Below are 22,032 nucleotides of genomic sequence, written 5' to 3'. Positions count from 1 at the left end.
ACGCTGTTGTAACACGTGGCTTGGCATTGTCTTGCTGAAATAAGCAGGGGCGTCCATGGTAACTTTTAACAACACTCAATTCTTTCCCGTTTTTGCTTGATGTACAGCTTAAGTTGTTCAACAGTCCGGGGGTCTCCGTTGTGCTATTTTAGGCTTCATAATGCGCCACACATTTTCAATGGGAGACAGGTCTGGACTACAGGCAGGCCAGTCTAGTACCCGCACTCTTTTACTATGAAGCCACGTTGTTGTAACACGTGGCTTGGCATCGTTTTGCTGAAATAAGCAGGGGCGTCCATGATAACGTTGCTTGCTTCATCCAAAACCTGTATGTACCTTTCAGCATTAATGGTGCCTTCACAGATGTGTAAGTTACCCATGTCTTGGGCACTAATACACCCCCATACCATCACACATGCTGCCTTTTACACTTTGCGCCTAGAACAATCCGGATGGTTCTTTTCCTCTTTGGTCCGGAGGACACGACGTCCACAGTTTCCATAAACTATTTGAAATGTGGACTCGTCAGAACACGTTTCCACTTTGCATCAGTCCATCTTAGATGAGCTTGGGCGGTGTTTCTGGGTGTTGTTGATAAATGGCTGTGGCTTTGCATAGTAGAGTTTTCCACTTGCACGTACAGATGTAGCGACCAGCTGTAGTTACTGACAATGGTTTTCTGAAGTGTTCCTGAACCCATGTGGTGATATCCTTTACACACCGATGTGGCTTTTTGATGCAGTACCGCCTGAGGGATCCAAGGTGCGTAATTTCATGGCTAACGTGCAGTGATTTCTCCAGATTCTCTGAACCCTTTGATGATATTACGGAGCGTAGATGGTGAAATCCCTAAATTCCTTGCTTGAGAAATGTTGTTCTTAAACAATTTGCTCAGGCATTTGTTGACAAAGTGGTGACCCTCGCCCCGTCCTTGTTTGTGAACGACTGAGCATTTCATGGAAGCTCCAATCATGGCACCCACCTGTTCCCAATTAGCCTGTTCACTTGTGGGATGTTCCAAATAAGGGTTTGATGAGCATTCCTCAACGTTCTCAGTCTTTTTTGCCACTTGTGCCAGCTTCTTTGAAACATGTTGCAGGCATCAAATTCCAAATGAGCTAATATTTGCAACAAATAAGAAAGTTTCTCAGTGTGAACATGAAATATCTTGTCTTTGCAGTCTATTCAATTGAATAGAAGTTGAAAAGGATTTGTTGTATTCTCTTTTACACAACTTTGGGGTTTTGTACATCCTGTATATTTTGAGCCAGGAAAAAAAGGAGCGTTTGATTCGCTCACTGGGACCTATTTGTGCTGCGCTCCACGTTAAACACAGAACAGGCGCCACGTTGGCCGACGTGTGTCGGGCGCCATATGGCGAGGGCGTATGTCGGCGCGTGCGCCAGCAGCCTCCGGGTAGTTTTCGGGACATTCCTCCGGTTGGAACGCCTTCTTCCTCGCCGTGTGGGAGCTTGTTGGAGATAAAGAAATCCAAGGAGGCGGAGCTACTCTCCTAGTTCTGTTTTCATTTTGCACCCAAAAGGCGAGCGCGATGGCGAGGAGAAGACGGCACTTTTAAATCAAACGTTTATTGTCAAGTTCATTTCTGCTCCTAAAATGATGATGAAATGTTCTTTGTTTGACATCGCCATGTTACTTTGTGAAATGTTGTCTGTTACCTTGGAAGAAAAGTCACAGTTAGCACCATGCAAAAAAAAAAAAAGGGAACATGTGGCCGAGGTTAACGCCATGCCAAAGTTAGCATGTTGCTAAAGTTAGCGTCTTGCTAAAGTAAGCATTCTGTTGCTGAAGTCGTCATGCATGTTAACGCTAGCTTGTTGCTAACGTTAGCATGTTGCTAAAGTTAGCGTCTTGCTAAAGTAAGCATTCTCTTGCTGAAGTCGTCATGCATGTTAAACTTAGCATGTTGCATAAGTTAGCATGTTGCTAAAGTTAGCATCTTGCTAAAGTAAGCATTCTGCTGCTGAAGTCGTCATGCATGTTAATGTTAGCATGTTGCTAATGTTATCATGTTGCTAAAGTTAGCGTCTTGCTAAAGTAAGCATTCTGTTGCTGAAGTCGGCATGCATGTTAAGCTTAGCATGTTGCTAAAGTTAGCATGTTGCCAAAGTTAACATGTTGCCAGAGTTAGCATGTTGCCAGAGTTAGCGTTTTGTCAAAGTTGACACGTTGTCCAAAGTTACCGTGACGATAACAAGTAAAAATGTTACCAAAGTTAACATGGTACCAAAGTTAGCATGTTGCTGAATTTAGCATGTTGCTAAAGTTAGCATGTTGCCAGGGTTAGCATTTATGTCAAAGTTGACACGTTGTCTAAAGTTACCGTGATGACAGGTAAGCATGTTACCAAAGTTAACATGATACCAAAGTTAGCATGTTGCTAAAGTTAGCATGTTGCCAGAGTTAGCATGTTGCCAGAGTTAGCGTTTTGTCAAAGTTGACACGTCTAAAGTTACCGTGACAATAACAAGTAAACATGTTACCAAAGTTAACATGGTACCAAAGTTAGCATGTTGCTAAAGTTAGCATGTTGCCAGCATAAGCATGTTGCCAGAGTTAGCATGTTGCCATAGTTAGCATTTTGTCAAAGTTGACACGTTGTCCAAAGTTACCATGACGATAACAAGTTAACATGTTACCAAAGTTAGCATGATACCAAAGTTAGCATGTTGCTAAAGTTAGCATGTTGACAGCGTTAGCATGTTTCCAGAGTTAGCATTTTGTCAAAGTTGACACGTTGTCTAAGGTTACCGTGACGATAACAGCTAAACATGTTACCAAAGTTAACATGATACCAAAATTAGCATGTTGCTAAAGTTAGCATATTGCCAGAGATGGCATTTTGTCAAAGTCAACATGTTGTCCAAAGTTACCATAACGATAACAAGTAAACATGTTGCCAAAGTTAACATGATACCAAAGTTAGCATGTTGCTAAAGTTAGCATGTTGCCAGAGTTAGCATGTTGCTAAAGTTAGCATCTTGCTAAAGTAAGCATTCTGTTGCTGAAGTCGGCATGCATGTTAAAGTTAGCAGGATGCTACAATGTTAGCATGTTGCCAGAGTTAGCGTTTTTGGTCAAAGTTAACACGTTGTCCAAAGTTACCGTGACGATACCAGGTAAGCATGTTACCAAAGTTAACATGTTGCTAAAGTTAGCATGTTGCCAGAGTTAGCATGTTGCCAGAGTTAGCGTTTTGTCAAAGTTGACATGTCTAAAGTTACCGTGATGATAACAGGTAAACAGGTTACCAAAGTTAACATGATACCAAAATTAGCATGTTGCTAAAGTTAGCATGTTGCCAGAGATAGCACTTTGTCAAAGTTAACATGTTGTCCAAAGTTACCGTGACGATAACAAGTAAATATGTTACCAAAGTTAATATGATACCAAAGTTAGCATGTTGCTAAAGTTAGCATGTTGCCAGAGTTAGCATTTTGCCGGAGTTAACGTTTTGTCAAAGTTGACACGTTGTCTAAAGTTACCGTGACGATAACAAGTAAAAATGTTACCAAAGTTGACATGGTACCAAAGTTAGCATGATGCTAAAGTTAGCATGTTGCTAAAGTTAGCATGTTGCCAGAGTTAGCATTTTTGTCAAAGTTGACACGTTTTCCTAAGTTACCGTGACGATAACAATTAAACATGTTACCAAAGTTAACATGATACCAAAGTTAACATGTTAACGTTAAATTTGACAGCCCTAATAATAATGGATGATGAGACGTTCAGGTAATTAGTATTTTATGTGCATAAACGTGTCTATTTGAGTATGTACTGAATTAAACTTTATTTTTATTTTTATTTTTTTAGTGATTAGTCACACAAGTTAACTCATTAAATTTGACTGCACTAAAAATGATGTGTAATAAATGATGAGAAGTTCAGATAATTAGTTTTGTAGGTAATTTAAAGTGTCTATTTGAGCACCTGCTAAGTGAAGCCTTATTAATAATATTTTTTGTGATTAATCACATGAGGTAACTCGTTAAATTTGACAGCCCTAATAATAATATGTAATGGATGATGAGAAGTTCAGATAATTAGTTTTGTTGGTGAATAAAAATGTCTATTTGAGTATGTGCTGAATGAAGCCTTATTAATAATAATTTTTTTTTTTGTGATTAATCACATGAGTTAACTCGTTAAATTTGACAGCCCTAATAATATTATGTAATGGATGATGAGAAGTTCAGATGATTAGTCTTTTAGGTGCATAAAAGTGTCTATTTGAGTATGTGCTGAATGAAGCCTTATTAATAATAATGTTTTTTTTTGTGATTAATCACATGAGTTAACTCATTAAATTTGACTGCACTAAAAATGATGTGTAATAGAAGATGATAAGTTCAGATAATTAGTTTTGTAGGTAATTTAAAGTGTCTTTTTGAGCACCTGCTGAATGAAGCCTTATTAATTATAATATTTTTTCGTGATTAATCACATGAGTTAACTCGTTAAATTTGACAGCCTTATTAATAAATGTGTAATGATGATGAGAAGTTCAGATAATTAGTCTTTTATGTGCATAAAAGTGTCCAATTGAGTATGTGCTGAATGAAGCCTCATTAATAATTATAATTTTATTGTGATTAATCACAAGTTAACTCGTTTAATTTGACAGCGCTAATAATAATATGTAATGGATAATGAGAAGTTCAGATAATTAGTCTTTTAGGTGCATAAAAGTGTCCAATTGAGTATGTGCTGAATGAAGCCTCATTGATAATAATATTTTTTTCGTGATTAATCACGAGTTAACTCGTTAAATTTGGCAGCCCTAATAATATTATGTAATGGATGATGAGAAGTTCAGATAATTAGTCTTGTAGTTGTATAAAAGTGTCTATTTGAGTATGTGCTGAATGAAGCCTTATTAATAATAATATAGTTTTTTGTGATTAATCACATGAGTTAACTCATTAAATTTGACTGCACTAAAAATTATGTGTAATAGAAGATGATAAGTTCAGATAATTAGTTTTGTAGGTAATGTAAAGTGTCTATTTGAGCACCTGCTGAATTAAGCCTTATTAATTATAATATTTTTTCGTGATTAATCACATGAGTTAACTCGTTAAATTTGACAGCCCTAATAATAATATGTAATGGATGATGAGAAGTTCAGATAATTAGTCTTTTAGGTGACTTAAATTGTCTATTTGAGTATGTGCTGAATGAAGCCTTATTAATAATTATAACTTTTTGGTGATTAATCACATGAGTTAACTCGTTAAATTTGACAGCCTTAATAATATTATGTAATGGATGATGAGAAGTTCAGATAATTAGTTTTTTAGGTGCATAAAAGTGTCTATTTGAGTATGTGCTGAATGAAGCCTTATTAATAATTATAATTTTTTGGTGATTAATCACATGAGTTAACTCGTTAAATTTGACAGCCCTAATACAAATATGTAACGGATGATGATACGTTTAGTTGTGTTTGTGTGTATTTGAGTATGTGCTGAATGAAGCCTGGGCTGACATTGCAGTGTGTGTGTGTCTCTAAAACGCACACAAGAGGGTTCACTTCATGGCCAGAGATAATTCATTTTGTTCAGCGAGTGCAGCAGATCGAGGGCAAAGAAAAAGTGTTTGCTTCGACACTACACTTCACACTCAATGTAGTGTAGAGCAGGTGTCCCCAACCACCGGGCCGTAGATCGATTGGTAAAACGGCTCATCAAACAAAACAGAAGTCATCGTCATGGACCCACAAGATGCAAAAGCTAGCTCTCCAATCAACTAAACAGACTTAATAACTCCACGGTGATGTTTTGGTGAATTTACTGAGGAATTTGTGAAAGTGAAACAATACAAAAAGAATGCCATATGTCATAAACATGTTAGCATATTAGCTAGTCCTAAGGGCAGTAGCCTGGTTACATTACGATAGCATGTACAAACATGCATGAAAATATTCCTACAGACATCACGCATGGGCCGGTTTGGTATGAAATAATTGTTTTAGTTATATTGTAAAACGTACAGATGTTACGTGGAGTGATGAGTGGAAATGCTATGGACGGCGAGAAGATGTACTTGCGGTAGAAAGCGCTAAACAGAAAAGCGCAGTGGGCAAGCTCGTCCAAAAGATGGCGCTATAGCACAAACGGTAGCACACCTTTTCAGTGTGTTGGCTTGTTTTTGTCGGGGATTTTTTTTTTAGCAAAGAAAAAAAAATCCATAAATTAGTCGCAGGTTTCAAAGCGTAGGAAAATAGTAGCAGCTCATAATTTACTGTACAAATATAACATTCCTGAAGGAATTAAATTGTGATATTTTTTTTAGCGAAGAAAAAAAAAAATCCATTAATAAGTCGCAGGGGTTAAAGCGTAGGAAAAAAATAGCAACTCAGAGTCAGGAATTTACGGTACAAATATAACATTCCTGAAGGAATTAAATTTTGATATTTTGACAATTATTTTTTATTATGTTTTTGTTTGTTTGTTTTGTTGTTTGCTCTATGCTTTTTAATGTGTAAAGCACTTTGGTCCAATTTAAAAAAAAAAAAAAAAAAAAAAAAAAAAAAAAAAAAAAAAAAAATTAAACGTGCGATATAAATAAAGTTGCCTTGCCAATACAGGAAGTGGGGAAAGGCAACACACAAGGTAGTTTAAATTAATATTAATATTAATATTTTTAAATCATATCTAATACATTTTAAATCATATCTAATTAATTATACAATGTCCTGCACATTGAACAATTAATTAGATGTGACTTGAAAATATTAAAATTAATATTTTAAAATAATATCTAATTAATTTTTAAATCATACCTAATTAATTATTCAACGCCCTGCACATTGAATAATAATTAGATATTATTTGAAAATATTAATATTAATATTTTTTTAATTATATCTAATTAATTTTTAAATCATATATAATTAATTATTCAATGAGCAGGACATTGAATAATTAATTATATATGATTGGAAAATACTAATATTCATATTAATATTTTTAAATCATATCTATTTAATTATTCAATGTCCTGCACATTGAACAATTAATTATAAATGATTTAAAATTAATTAGATATGATTTAAAAATATGAATATAAATATTAAAAGTTGCCAATCATATATAATTAATTATTCAATATGCAGGGCGTTGAATAATTAATTAGATATGATTTAAAAATGAATTAGATATGATTTAAAAATATTAATATTAATTTATTTTTATTAAATCATATCTAATTCATTTTTAAATCATATCTAATTAATTATCCAATGTGCTTCACATTGATTAATTAAATATGATTTGAAAATATTAATAATATTTTTAAATCATATCTAATTAATATTTAAATCATATCTATTTAATTATCCAATTTCCTGCACATTGAATAATTAATTAGATATAATTTGAAATAATTAATATTAATATTTTAAATTATATCAAATAAATGTTTTAATCATATCTAATTAATTATTCAATGTCCTATACTTTGAATAATTAATTAGATATCATTTGATAATATTAACAATAATAATATTAATATTTTTAAATCATATCTAATTCATTTGTCAATGCCCTGCACTTTGAATAATTAATTAGATATGATATAAAAATATGAATATTAATATTTTTAAATCTTATCTTTTTTTTTAATCATATCTAATTAATTATCCAATGTCCTGCACATTGAATAATTAATTAGATATGATTTAAAAATATGAATATTAATATTTTTAAATCATATCTAATTAACTTTTAAATCATATCTATTTAGTTATTCAATGTCCTGCACATTGAATAATTAATTAGATATGATTTGAAAATATTCATATAATATTAAAGTGTTTAAATAATATCTAATTAATTTTTAAATCATATTTAATTAATTATCCAATGTCCTGCACATTGAATAGTTAATTAGATATGATTTGAACATTTTAATAATAATATTTCTAAATCATATGTAGTTAATTATTCAATGTCCTGCACATTGAATAATAAATTACATATGATTTGAAAATATTAATAGGAATATTAATATTTTTAAATCATATCCAATACATTTTTAAATCATATCTAATTAATTATTCAATCTCCTGCACATTGAATAATTAATTAGATAGGATTAAAAATATTAATTATACATTAATATTATTTGCTTCATAAAAAATATTAATTTCACTAAACATTTATATATTTAATGTCCTGGAAATGGCCTTCGCCTTCAGTCAGCGTTAATTGCTGCTTTTAGGCTGGTTCTTTGTCGCCCTCTGTTGGCCTTAAAGCAGATTGTCCTCACATGCTGCACCACATCATTTCTTGCTTATTTGTCTTACTTCTCCTGACAATAAATAAATAAATAAAATCTTACGACCTCATTCTCATGCTGACTTGACGCTGAGTGGACCTTTTAGTCGATCCACGGCTTTAATTATCCAATTAAAGCCCGAAGGAGACGCTGGCAAGGAGCCAATGTTGCATTCAGGAACCATAGGACACCTGTGTTTTGTCTGTGTGTGACATTGCAGAGGAAAAGTACTTAAACAAACAAAACAAAACAAAAAGCTTCTTAATTAGCAAAGAAGATTGTGTTTGCGCACTAATTGTGTCTCTCTCACTCAGGGGCATCGGCAAACAAGGATTCCAATGTCAAGGTGGGCAAGGATCGATATTCAGTCATTCATCTTCTCAGAACAAACTGTCAAATTCAGTTTGCTCCCTTTTTTTTTTTTTGTCTAGTTTGCAGTTTTGTGGTGCACAAAAGATGCCACGAGTTTGTGACCTTCACCTGTCCTGGCTCCGTGACGGCCCCCAGACCGGATGTGAGCATCATCACTTTTCAGCGTACTTGATGTTTGTGGTTATTACTTCCAACATGCAAACAATTATTGAATGTATAAATTAGCAATAACGTTACATGTCATTATCTACAAAAGCAGTGAAGTTGTCACGTTGTCCATCCATCCATCCATCCATTTTTTACCGTTTGTCCCTTTTTGAGGTCGCGTGGGGTCGCTGGAGCCTATCTCAGCTGCATTTGGGCGGAAGGCGGGGTACACCCTGGACAAGTCGCCACCTTGTCACGTTGTGTAAATGGTAAATAAAAAGAGAATACAACAAATCCTTTTCAACTTATATTCAATTGAAAAGACTGCAAAGACAAGATATTTAATGTTCCAACTGGAAAATGTTGTTATTTTTTGCAAATATTAGCTCATTTGAAATTTGATGCCTGCAGCATGTTGCAAAAAAACTGGCACAAGTGGCAAAAAAGACTGAGAAAGGTTGAGGAATGCTCATCAAAACACTTATTTGGAACATCCCACAGGTGAACAGGCTAATTGGGAACAGGTGGGTGCCATGATTGGAGCTTCCATGAAATGCTCAGTCGTTCACAAACAAGGACGGGGCGAGGGTCACCACTTTGTCAACAAATGCCTGAGCAAATTGTTGAAGAACAACATTTCTCAACCAGCTATTGCAAGGAATTTAGGGATTTCACCATCTAAGGTCTGTCATATCATCAAAATGTTCACCTTGGATCCCTCAGGCTGTTCTGCATCAAAAAGCCACATCAGTGTGTAAAGGATATCACCACATGGGCTCAGGAACACTTCAGAAAACCACTGTCAGTAACTACAGTTGGTCGCTACATCTGTAAGTGCAAGTTAAAACTCTACTATGCAAAGCCGAAATCATTTATCAACAACACCCAATAACGCCGCTGGCTTCGCTGGGCCCGAGCTCATCTAAGATGGACTGATGCAAAGTGGAAAAGTGTGACAAGTCCACATTTCATATCGTTTTTGGAAACTGTGGACGTTGTCCAAAGAGGAAAAGAGCCATCTGGATTGTTCTAGGCGCAAAGTTGAAAAACCAGCATATGTGATGGTATGGGGGTGTATTAGTGCCCGAGGCAGGGGTAACTTACACATCTGTGAAGGCACCATTAATGCTGAAAGGTACATACAAGTTTTGGAGCAACATATGTTGCCATCCAAGCAACGTTATCATGGACGCCCCTGCTTATTTCAGCAAGACGATGCCAAGCCACGTGTTACAACAGCGTGGCTTCGTAGTAAAAGAGTGCGGGTACTAGACTGGCCTGCTCAGTGTGAACATGGAATATCTTGTCTTTGCAGTCTTTTCAATTGAATATAAGTTGAAAAGGATTTGCAAGTCAAACATTGATACGTTAGAGAACTGGATCAAGGCAACTTATACTGAAATCAGTCCAAAAACAACTTAAGTGGCGACTTCAACATTGACCTAACAAACAAACACAATGTATAGCCTGACTTTGTATCCTAAAATCTTGAGGCCAAGCAACGTACTTATTCATATTTATTTTTTTACTAATAATTTTGATGATACCACAATTCTTCTATCCGACTGCCTGATTGATTGACAGGACACGCCCCTGCAGGGAGGATGTGAAGACAGGAAGTGTAAGATAAACGAACGAGAGGATGTGTGTGTGTGTGTGTGTGTGTGTGTGTGTGTGTGTGTGTGTGTGTGTGTGTGTGTGTGTGTGTGTGTGTGTGTGTGTGTGTGTGTGTGTGTGTGTGTGTGTGTGTGTGTGTGTGTGTGTGTGTGTGTGTGTGTGCTGAAGTGAGAAATGACGAGGGCTGAAAAAGTGCACGCTCAGCAGGATGGAGGATTTTCCAACACAGTAAAGCAGAGGACGGTGAAGAGGATGAGGGTGCTGATGAGAGATAACAATGCATCAGCGCTCTCACACACTCACACAGGCACACACAAACACACACACACACACACGCGCGCAATGATCTCATTTATCCGTTAGAACTTGGATGGGGTAGGATGGACTTTGTTTATCCCTCGATGGGGATACGATTTGGTTGCGGCGCGGATAAAAAAAAAGGCCTTGAAAAACTGAGGTGAAAATGGAAGAACACGAAGAACGTGAAAGACAATAAAAGAGCACGACCAGAGAAAGGAATACGCCCAACAAAGCAACCGAGAGAACCCACTGCGTCCTAGGCTGCCCACTAGCTCTCAGCCAATGTCCGAGAATCCGTTCAGGGAGACCGCGATGTCCGAAACGTGCTCATTCAGCCAGGATAACCGTTCGCTAGCCACAGTCTCTTTCTAATAAACACATGTAAACATACGCACATGTAAACATACGCACATGTGAACATTTGCACATGTAAACATACGCACATGTAAACATACGCACATGTAAACATTTGCACATGTAAACATACGCACATGTGAACATATGCACATGTGAACATTTGCACATGTACACGTACGCAAATGTAAACATAAACACATGTAAACATACGCACATGTGAATATATGCGCATGTACATATGTATATGTAAACATACATATATGTAAATAAACATACGCAAATGTAAACATACATGTTAACATACGCACATGTAAACATACACACATGTAAACAAACGTAAACATGTGCATATATTTACGTGTGTATGTTTACATGTGTGTATGTTTACATGTGTGTATGTTTACATGTGCATTTGTTAACATGTGTGTATGTTTATGTTGTTGTATGTTTACATTTGCGTATGTTTACTTGTGCGTATGTTTACATTTGCGTATGTGTACGTGTGCGTATGGTTACGTGTGTGTATGTTTACTTGTGCGTATGTTTACGTGTGCGTATGTTTACTTGTGTGTATGTTTACATTTGCTTATGTGTACGTGTGCTTATGTTTACTTTTGCATATGTTTACATTTGCGTATGTTTACGTGTACATATGTTTACATTTGTGTATGTTTACGTGTGTGTATGTTTATGTGTGTGTATGTTTATGTGTGCGTATGTTTACATTTACGTATGTTTACATGTGCGTATGTTTACGTGTGCGTATGTTTACTTGTGCGTATGTTTACTAGTGCATATGTTTACTTGTGCGTATGTTTACTTGTGCGTATGTTTACATTAGCGTATGTGTACGTGTGCGTATGTTTACTAGTGCATATGTTTACTTGTGCGTATGTTTACTTTTGCGTATGTTTACATTTGCGTATGTTTACGTGTACATATGTTTACATTCGCGTATGTTTACGTGTGTGTATGTTTACGTGTGCGTATGTTTACATTTACGTATGTTTACATGTGCGTATGTTTACATGTGCGCATGTTTACGTGTGCGCATGTTTACGTGTGTGTATGTTTACGTGTGTGTATGTTTACTTGTGCGTATGTTTACTTGTGCGGATGTTTACTTTTGCGTATGTTTACGTGTACATATGTTCACATTTGCATATGTTTATGTGTGTGCATGTTTACATGTGCGTATGTTTACATGTGCGTATGTTTACATTTGCGTATGTTTACATTTGCGTATGTTTACATGTGTGTATGTTTACATGTGCGTATGTTTACATTTGCGTATGTTTACGTGTACGTATGTTTACATTTGCGTATGTTTACGTTTGCGTATGTTTACGTGTACGTATGTTTACATTTGCGTATGTTTACGTGTGTGTATGTTTACGTGTGCGTATGTTTACATTGACCTATGTTTACGTGTGCGTATGTTTACATGTGTGTATGTTTACATTTACGTATGTTTACATGTGCGTATGTTTACATGTGCGCATGTTTACGTGTACATATGTTTACGTGTGTGTATGTTTACTTGTGCGTATGTTTACTTTTGCGTATGCTTATGTGTACATATGTTTACATTTGCATATGTTTATGTGTGCGCATGTTTACATGTGCATATGTTTACATTTGCGTATGTTTACGTGTGCGTATGTTTACATTTGCGTATGTTTACGTGTGTGTATGTTTACGTGTGCGTATGTTTACATTTGCATATGTTTATGTGTGCGCATGTTTACATGTGCGTATGTTTACATTTGCGTATGTTTACGTGTACGTATGTTTACATTTGCATATGTTTACGTGTGTGTATGTTTACGTGTGCGTATGTTTACATTTACGTATGTTTACGTGTGCGTATGTTTACATGTGCGTATGTTTACTTTTGCGTATGTTTACATTTGCGTATGTTTACGTGTACGTATGTTTACATTTGTGTATGTTTATGTGTGTGCATGTTAACGTGTGCGTATGTTTACATTTGCGTATGTTTACGTGTGTGTATGTTTACGTGTGCATATGTTTACGTGTGCGTATGTTTACGTGTGCGTATGTTTACATTTGCGTATGTTAACATTTGCGTATGTTTACGGGTGCGTATGTTTACATCTGCATATGTTCACGTGTACATACAGTATATTTACATGTGTGTACGTTTAAACAAACACACATGTAAACTTACACTTGTAAATATATGTGCATGTAAACATATACATGTATACAGATATACATGTAAACATACGCACGCATAAACACATAAACACATATATATATATATATATATATATATATATATATATATAAATGTGTGTACATGCAAATATCCGCATGTGTCCATGTCCATGTGTTTGTTTCCTTCCAGGACCTGAGGAGTTGCCACGCGTTTAAGATCCACACGTACGCCAGTCCCACCTTCTGCGACCATTGTGGCTCGCTTCTCTACGGCCTCCTGCACCAGGGCATGAAATGTGGCTGTAGGTACAACTCTGGAAGAGAAAACTATGTATATGTATCTTTAAAAACATCTTTAAATAGAGCGTTTATGCCACGGACCGGCCTGAGTAACACAGCAACTATTTCCAGGACAGAACCTACTAAATTCTCATGTCTACCTACTGTAAGTCAAACGTACATACACACTAAAAACTTCTGGGTTATTTTGATAACCCAATTTATGAGTTGCTAGTGTTGGGTTATTTTTATGAATAGCAATCCATTGTTTGGGTTATAAGAGTATTATTTTAACTCTGAGTTTTCAAAATTATGAACCATTTTTAGGTTGTTTTCCAACAAGTAACACATTTTTGGGTAAAATGCTTTTTTTTAATAAAAGGTTACTTTTTTTTCCAGGGAATTTTATTATGGGTTAATATCATTAACATTATTTACAATCACCCAACATTGAGTTAGCTTAACTCAACTGTTGGGTTAAATAATTCAACCCAATAGTTTGTTGGGAATAACCCAATATTAGGTTATTTTAACTCAACTGTTGGTTTAAATAATTCAACCCAAAAGTTTGGTTGGGATTAACCCAACATTGATTTAGCATAACTCAATTTTGGGGTTAAATAATTCAACCCAATAGTTTGGTTGGAAATAACCCAACTTTGAGTTAGCATAACTCAACTTTTGGGTTAAATATTCCAACCCAATAGTTTGGTTGGGAATAACCCAACATTAGGTTATCTTAACTCAGCTGTTGGTTTAAATAATTTAACCCGATAGTTTGGTTGGGAATAACCCAACATTAGGTTATCTTAACTCAGCTGTTGATTTAAATAATTTAACCCAATAGTTTGGTTGGGAATAACCCAACATTGAGTTAGCATAACTCAATTTTTGGGTTAGATAATTCAACCCAATAGTTTGGTTGGGAATAACCCAACATTGAGTTAGCATAACTCAACTGTTGGTTTAAATAATTCAACCCAATAGTTTGGTTGGGATTAACCCAACATTGAGTTAGCATAACTCAATTTTTGGGTTAAATAATTCAACCCAATAATTTGGTTGGAAATAACCCAACTTTGAGTTAGCATAACTCAACGTTTGGGTTAAATAATTCAAACCAATAGTTTGGTTGGGAATAACCCAACTTTGAGTTAGCATAACTCAACTTTTGGGTTAAATAATTCAACCCAATAGTTTGGTTGGGAATAACCCAACATTAAGTTATCTTAACTCAACTATTGGTGTAAATAATTTAACCCAATAGTTTGGTTGGGAATAACCCAACATTGAGTTAGCATAACTCAATTTTTGGGTTAAATAATTCAACCCAATAATTTGGTTGGAAATAACCCAACTTTGAGTTAGCATAACTCAACTTTTGGGTTAAATAATTCAACCCAATAGTTGTGTTGGGAATAACCGAACATTAAGTTATCTTAACTCAACTGTTGGTTTAAATAATTCAACCCAATAGTTTGGTTGGGAATAACCCAACATTAAGTTATCTTAACTCAACTGTTGGTTTAAATAATTCAACCCAATAATTTGGCTGGAAATAACCCAACTTTGAGTTAGCATAACTCAAATTTTGGGTTAAATAATTCAACCCAAAAGTTTGGTTGGGATTAACCCAACATTGAGTTAGCATAACTCAATTTTTGGGTTAAATAATTCACCCCAATAATTTGGTTGGAAATAACCCAACTTTGAGTTAGCATACCTCAACTTTTGGGTTAAATAATTCAACCCAATTGTTTGGTTGGGAATAACCCAACATTAAGTTATCTTAACTCAACTGTTGGTTTAAATAATTCAACCCATTAGTTTGGTTGGGAATAACCCAATTGAGTTAGCATAACTCAACTTTTGGGTTAGATAATTCAACCTAATAGTTTGGTTGGGAATAACCCAACATTGAGTAAGCATAACTAAATTTTTGGTTTAAATAATTCAACCCAATAGTTTCTTGGGAATAACCCAACATTAGGTTATTTTAACTAAACTGTTGGTTTAAATAATTCAACCCAAAAGTTTGGTTGGGAATAACCCAACACTGAGTTAGCATAACTCAACTTTTGGGTTAGATAATTCAACCCAATAGTTTGGTTGGGAATAACCCAACATTGAGTTAGCATAACTCAACTTTTGGTTTAAATAATTCAACCCAATAGTTTGTTGGGAATAACCCAACATTTGGTTATTTTAACTCAACTGTTGGTTTAAATAATTCAACCCAAAAATTTGGTTGGGATTAACTCAACATTGAGTTAGCATAACTCAACTTTTGGGTTAGATAATTCAACCCAACAGTTTGGTTGGGAATAACCCAACATTGAGTTAGCATAACTCAACTGTTGGTTTAAATAATTCAACCCAAAAGTTTGGTTGGGATTAACCCAACATTGAGTTAGCATAACTCAATTTTTGGGTTAAATAATTCAACCCAATAATTTGGTTGGGAATAACCCAACATTGAATTAGCATAACTCAACTTTTGGTTTAAATAATTCAACCCAATAGTTTGGTTGGGAATAACCCAACATTGAGTTAGCATAACTCAATTTTTGGGTTAAATAATTCAACCCAATAATTTGGTTGGGAATAACCCAACATTGAGTTAGCATAACTCAACTTTTTGGTGAAATAATTCAACGCAAAAGTTGGGTTGAAAAAATTAACCCAAAATGTGAGTTGAAATAACTCAAATAAGGGGTTCCTCCTTTTATGAATTAGGTAAATTTGGGTTATTTTTTAACCCAACATTTTTTAGTGTGTACAAACGCTACAAAATTAGTATTCATATTTACGATCTACCCAGGTTGTGACATGAACGTCCATCGGCGATGTGAGACCAGCGTCCCCAGTCTTTGCGGCCAGGACCACACGGAGAAGCGAGGCCGCATCCACCTGACGATCCGAGGCGAAAAGGAGGATGTCTTTGTCACAGGTGAGGAGTCTGAAAACTACGAACACTGACGACAAGGTCTCTCGGCTCTCTCGACGACTTCCTGTTCCTCTCGCCGCAGTGCTGGAGGCCCGGAACTTGATGCCCATGGACCCAAACGGCCTGTCGGACCCGTACGTTAAACTGAAACTGATTCCCGACCCTAAGAGTCACAGCAAGCAGAAAACCAAGACCATCCGTTCCACGCTCAATCCCGTCTGGAATGAGAGTTTCACCTTGTGAGTCCATTGAAAGTTTGTCCTGGACCAGTCTGGCTGGGCCATGAGTACGTTGGTAAACCTCACTCCCTGACAGCCTCAAGAGAAGTGTTGACTACATAGTCGATATCTCAGGATTTTAGCTCGGTAGCTAGCACACTCGTCTCTCATGCCGGACGCCCCAGGTTCGAGTCCTGGCTGGGAGTGAAGAAGCATGGACAGAACCAGGTGTGTTACTGTGGTGCCGTGACCTGTATGAGAGTGAGGTCTAGTAGGCTGGGCCTCTCCCTGACAACCTCAAGAGCAATGCTGGCTACTGGGTTGATAGCTGGAATTCTGGCTTGGCAGCTAGTATGCTTGTCTCTCATGCCGGATGCCCCAGGTTCGAGTCCTGGGTGGAAGTGAAGAAGCAGGGACAGAACCAGGTGTGCTACTGTGGTGCCGTTCCCCGGATGAGAGTCAGGTTTAGGGGGTTTGGCCACTCCCTGACTACTTTAAGAGCAGTGCTGACTACAGAGTTGATAGCTCGGGAGCTAGCACACTCGTCTCTCATGCCAGACGCCCCAGGTTCGAGTCCTGGGTGGAAGAGAAGAAGCAGGGACAGAACCAAGGGTGTTACTGTGGTGCTGTGACTCGGATGAGAGTGAGGTTTAGGGGGGTGATTGTAACATAGGCCAGCCGGTCTGGCTGGGCCATGTGTACGTTGGTAATCCTCACTCCCTGACAACCTCAAGAGCAGTGCTGGCTACTGGGTTGATAGCTGGGATTCTGGCTTGGCAGCTAGTATGCTTGTCTCTCATGCCGGACGCCCCAGGTTTGAGTCCTGGGTGGAAGTGAAGAAGCAGGGACAGAACCAGGTGTGTTACCATGGTGCCGTTCCTCGGATGAGAGTGAGGTTTAGGGGGCTGGGCCACTCCCCGACTACTTTAAGAGCAGTGCTGACTACAGAGTTGATAGCTCGGGAGCTAGCACACTCGTCTCTCATGCCAGATGCCCCAGGTTCAAGTCCTGGGTGGAAGAGAACAAGCAGGGACAGAACCAAGCATGTTACTGTGGTGCTGTGACTCGGATGAGAGTGAGGTTTATTGGGGTGATTGTAACATAGGCCAGCCGGTCTGGCTGGGCCATGTGTACGTTGGTAATCCTCAATCCCTGACAACCTCAAGAGCAGTGCTGGCTACTGGGTTGATAGCTGGGATTCTGGCTCGGCAGCTAGTATGCTTGTCTCTCATGCCAGACACCCCAGGTTCGAGTCCTGGGTGGAAGTGAAGAAGCAGGGACAGAACCAGGTGTGTTACTGTGGTGCCGTTCCCCGGATGAGAGTCAGGTTTAGGGGGTTTGGCCACTCCCTGACTACTTTAAGAGCAGTGCTGACTACAGAGTTGATAGCTCGGGAGCTAGCACACTCGTCTCTCATGCCAGACGCCCCAGATTCGAGTCCTGGGTGGAAGAGAAGAAGCAGGGACAGAACAAAGCCTGTTACTGTGGTGCTGTGACTCGGATGAGAGTGAGGTTTAGGGGGGTGATTGTAACATAGGCCAGCCGGTCTGGCTGGGCCATGTGTACGTTGGTAATCCTCACTCCCTGACAACCTCAAGAGCAGTGCTGGCTACTGGGTTGATAGCTGGGATTCTGGCTTGGCAGCTAGCATGCTCGTCTCTCATGCCGGACGCCCCAGGTTTGAGTCCTGGGTGGAAGTGAAGAAGCAGGGACAGAATCAGGTGTGTTACTGTGGTGCCGTTCCCCGGATGGGAGTCAGGTTTAGGGGGTTTGGCCACTCCCTGACTACTTTAAGAGCAGTGCTGACTACAGAGTTGATAGCTCGAGAGCTAGCACACTCGTCTCTCACGCCAGACGCCCCAGATTCGAGTCCTGGGTGGAAGAGAAGAAGCAGGGACAGAACCAGGCGTTTTACTGTGGTGCGGTGACCTGGATGAGAATGAGGCTTAGGGGGATGGGCAACTTCCTGACAACTTTCAAGAGCAGTGCTGACTATATAGTTGATAGCTCTGAATTTTAGCTCGGGAGCTACCACACTCGTCTCTCATGCCAGACGCCCCAGGTTTGAGTCCTGGGTAGAAGTGAAGAAGCAGGGATAGGACCAGGCGTGTTACTGTGGTGCCCTGACCCGGATGAGATTGAGGTTTAGGCGGGTGATTGTAACATAGGCCAGTCGTTCTGGCTGGGCCATGTGTACATTGGTAAACCTCCCTCCCTGACAACCTCAAGAGCAGTGCTGGCTACCGGGTTGACAGCCGGAATTCTGGCTCGGTAGCTAGCACGCTCGTCTCTCATACCGGACGCCCCAGGTTTGAGTCCTGGGTGGAAAAAGTAGAAGCAGGGACAGAACCAGGCATGTTACTGTGGTGCGGTGACCCCGATGAGAGTGAGGTTTAGGGGGGGTGATTGTAACACAGATTGTGGGGCCATGTGTACGTTGGTAAACCTCACTCCCTGACAACCTCAAGAGCACTGCTGGCTACTGGGTTGATAGCCAGGTTCGAGTCCTGGGTGGAAGAGAAGAAGCAGGGACAGAACCAGACATGTTACTGAGGTGCCGTGACCCGGATGAGAGTTAGTCCAGGTCCAGATTAAAAGCCACTGTACCTAAATTTACCAAATCGGGATCAGATTATGTCACAGACCCTGAAGATTCATAAAAATGCAACTTGTGATTATGAAGGGATTAGTCTTGTCCAAAAGTAAAAAGTCCAGTTATGGTGGACTGATACGGTCTAAACGCTGCAAAAAGGGATACATGTCTTTAGTGCATTTTCACTGGTAGATCAGAGGTTTCACAAATCACAAACTGTGTTTTTTAGGAAACTTCAGAGTCTGTGAGATAGTCCTAGTCCAGATGTAAGAAGTTTAAGTTCTTCGGTTTTGATCTGGACTACTGTGATGTGGTATCAAATAGACGAAAGGTTTCAAAACCATCGTCTTTGTTGTGATTCTTTATGCGGAATTGATATTTTTGTCGTTATCTTGGACCATTCATAACATCCATTTGGTATCGACGATCAGTATCGGCCACCAATGGAATTGGAAGGTAACTACGGCCATGTTGTGGAGTTGATATGAACTACATCCAAACCGTTATTTTGTTTTAATTTGAGACTCTAACGGGCATTTATTTAGTTTTTTGTAGATGAACTAGAGGAGACTGCGATGGATTCCAGAGAGACGTCCATCGTTAAAAGCTTTTTCCCCTGCAGTTCAGTGCGAGGCCACCAGTGGGACCGCCGTCTCTCCGTGGAGGTCTGGGACTGGGACCGCACGTCCCGCAACGACTTCATGGGGGCGCTGTCCTTCGGAGTGAGCGAGATCTTCCGGCGTCCCATCAGCGGCTGGTTCAAGCTGTTAGCCCAGGACGAGGGCGAGTACTACAACATCCCCGTGCCGGACCCAGACCTGCAGGTAAAGACCCTTTCAACGGGTAAAACAGAAAATGCGTGTTTTGTTTTTATCTGCTGATTGTAATCAAGGGGCACTTACCTTTTTAATGCGCTGCCACTTGTCCTCGGGCTTGTGAGACTTCCAATAAAACCAAGCAGCTGTGGATCTTGCTGCTTGGTATTCAGTACGGCACTACATCTAGACCGTGGGCTCGGCCAGACCATGGCAGTGATTCGGAACACAAATGGAAACAATCTGGCAGATCGGACTTTTGCTTTGTTTCTGACATTATTTCCTGTCCTGTGCTTTTATTTTGTTACCTCTGTTTCCTATTTGGAGCTACATGCATTACCCTTGCCCCCACCAGAGGGCGCTACAGACCAGCGTTACCAGACATCGTCTAAGGTTTAAGTTTATTTCGTACATGCATAGAGTTACAACATGGTACATCGCAATAGTTTAAATCATATTTTAATTTTAAGTGATTTTAAATCATTTTATAATGAATATAGCGATTAAAATTGTACTCAATGTAACAGAGTAAAAGTAGCGATTCTTCAGAAAAATACTTGAGTAAAAGTAAAAAGTATGTTGAATCAAAACTACTCCGACAAGTAACATTCACCAGAAAAGTTACTTAAGTAAATGTTACTTAAATAAATGTAACGGAGAAAACGTAGCTACCCACCTCCGCTTAGCATGACATTAAAATGTAATGTTAGCATGTAGCGTACATAGCTATACAAGTGTTGCTAACCTCGCTTGATATTAACATTTCACGTTAGCATGTAGCGTACACAGCATGAAGCGCACGTAGCTACGCTACTGTTATTAACATAGCATGATGTTAAAACGTATGTATGTATACCGGTGTGTGTGTGTGTGTGTGTGTGTGTGTGTATGTATATATATATATATATATATATATATATATATATATATATATATATATATATATATATATATATATATATATATATATGTCTTAATAAGGTTATCCAAAAAATAGTGCTCGATACCGTAGTAGAGCGCAATATATGTATGTGTGGGGAAGAAAATCATAAGACTATTTCATCTCTACAGGCCTGTTTCATGAGGGGGGGTACCCTCAATCGTCAGGAGATTTTAATGGGAGCATTCGCATACCATGGTTTATATAGGGCACAGAGTGGGTGGGTACAGGCTGGCCTAGGGGCGTGGTGATTGGCTCATGTGTTACCTAGGAGGTGTTTCCGTCTATGGCGGCATGTTGTTACAATTTCGCTGCGCTTGTTGAGGGATGACAGGTCTGGACGGTAAGTTTATTATTTACCGTCCAGACCTGTCATCCCTCAACAAGCGCAGCGAAATTGTAACAACATGCCGCCATAGACGGAAACACCTCCTAGGTAACACATGAGCCAATCACCACGCCCCTAGGCCAGCCTGTACCCACCCACTCTGTGCCCTATATAAACCATGGTATGCGAATGCTCCCATTAAAATCTCCTGACGATTGAGGGTACCCCCCCTCATGAAACAGGCCTGTAGAGATGAAATAGTCTTATGATTTTTTTCCCCACACATACATGTATATATATATATATATATATATATATATATATATATATATATATATATATATATATATATATATATATATATACATATATATGTGTGTATATGTATATGTATATATACCAAACAATTTACCAAAACACTGTTGTTTTTCATTATTTATGTTATATATAAATATATATGTAAAGAAATTGCCATATATTAATATGTAATATTTGTGTATATATATATATATGTATGTATATAGGCACTTTCACTATATATATATATATGTATGTATATATATATATATATATATATATATATATATATATATATATATATATATATATATATATACAGTATATATATATATACAGT

General features: G+C 38.0%; 1 protein-coding gene across 2 annotated transcripts in view; it reads left to right on the top strand.

Annotated features, from left to right (window-relative positions):
• Positions 1-22,032, top strand: part of prkcg (protein kinase C, gamma) — a 101,645-nt gene that overhangs the window by 43,632 nt on the left and 35,981 nt on the right. For both annotated transcript variants that reach the window (XM_072913067.1, XM_061957553.2), the window contains exons 3-8: positions 8,616-8,647; positions 8,733-8,815; positions 13,466-13,577; positions 16,376-16,504; positions 16,584-16,740; positions 19,935-20,136. In XM_072913067.1, coding sequence (XP_072769168.1) covers positions 8,616-8,647; positions 8,733-8,815; positions 13,466-13,577; positions 16,376-16,504; positions 16,584-16,740; positions 19,935-20,136 — 715 coding nt within the window. The remainder of the gene's footprint in view (positions 1-8,615; positions 8,648-8,732; positions 8,816-13,465; positions 13,578-16,375; positions 16,505-16,583; positions 16,741-19,934; positions 20,137-22,032) is intronic.

Source organism: Nerophis lumbriciformis, linkage group LG04 (genome assembly GCF_033978685.3).
Source record: "Nerophis lumbriciformis linkage group LG04, RoL_Nlum_v2.1, whole genome shotgun sequence".
Classification (NCBI taxonomy): Eukaryota; Metazoa; Chordata; class Actinopteri; order Syngnathiformes; family Syngnathidae; genus Nerophis; species Nerophis lumbriciformis.
The sequence above is the reverse complement of the archived record's forward strand: the minus strand, read 5'-3'. Positions and strand labels throughout refer to the sequence as shown.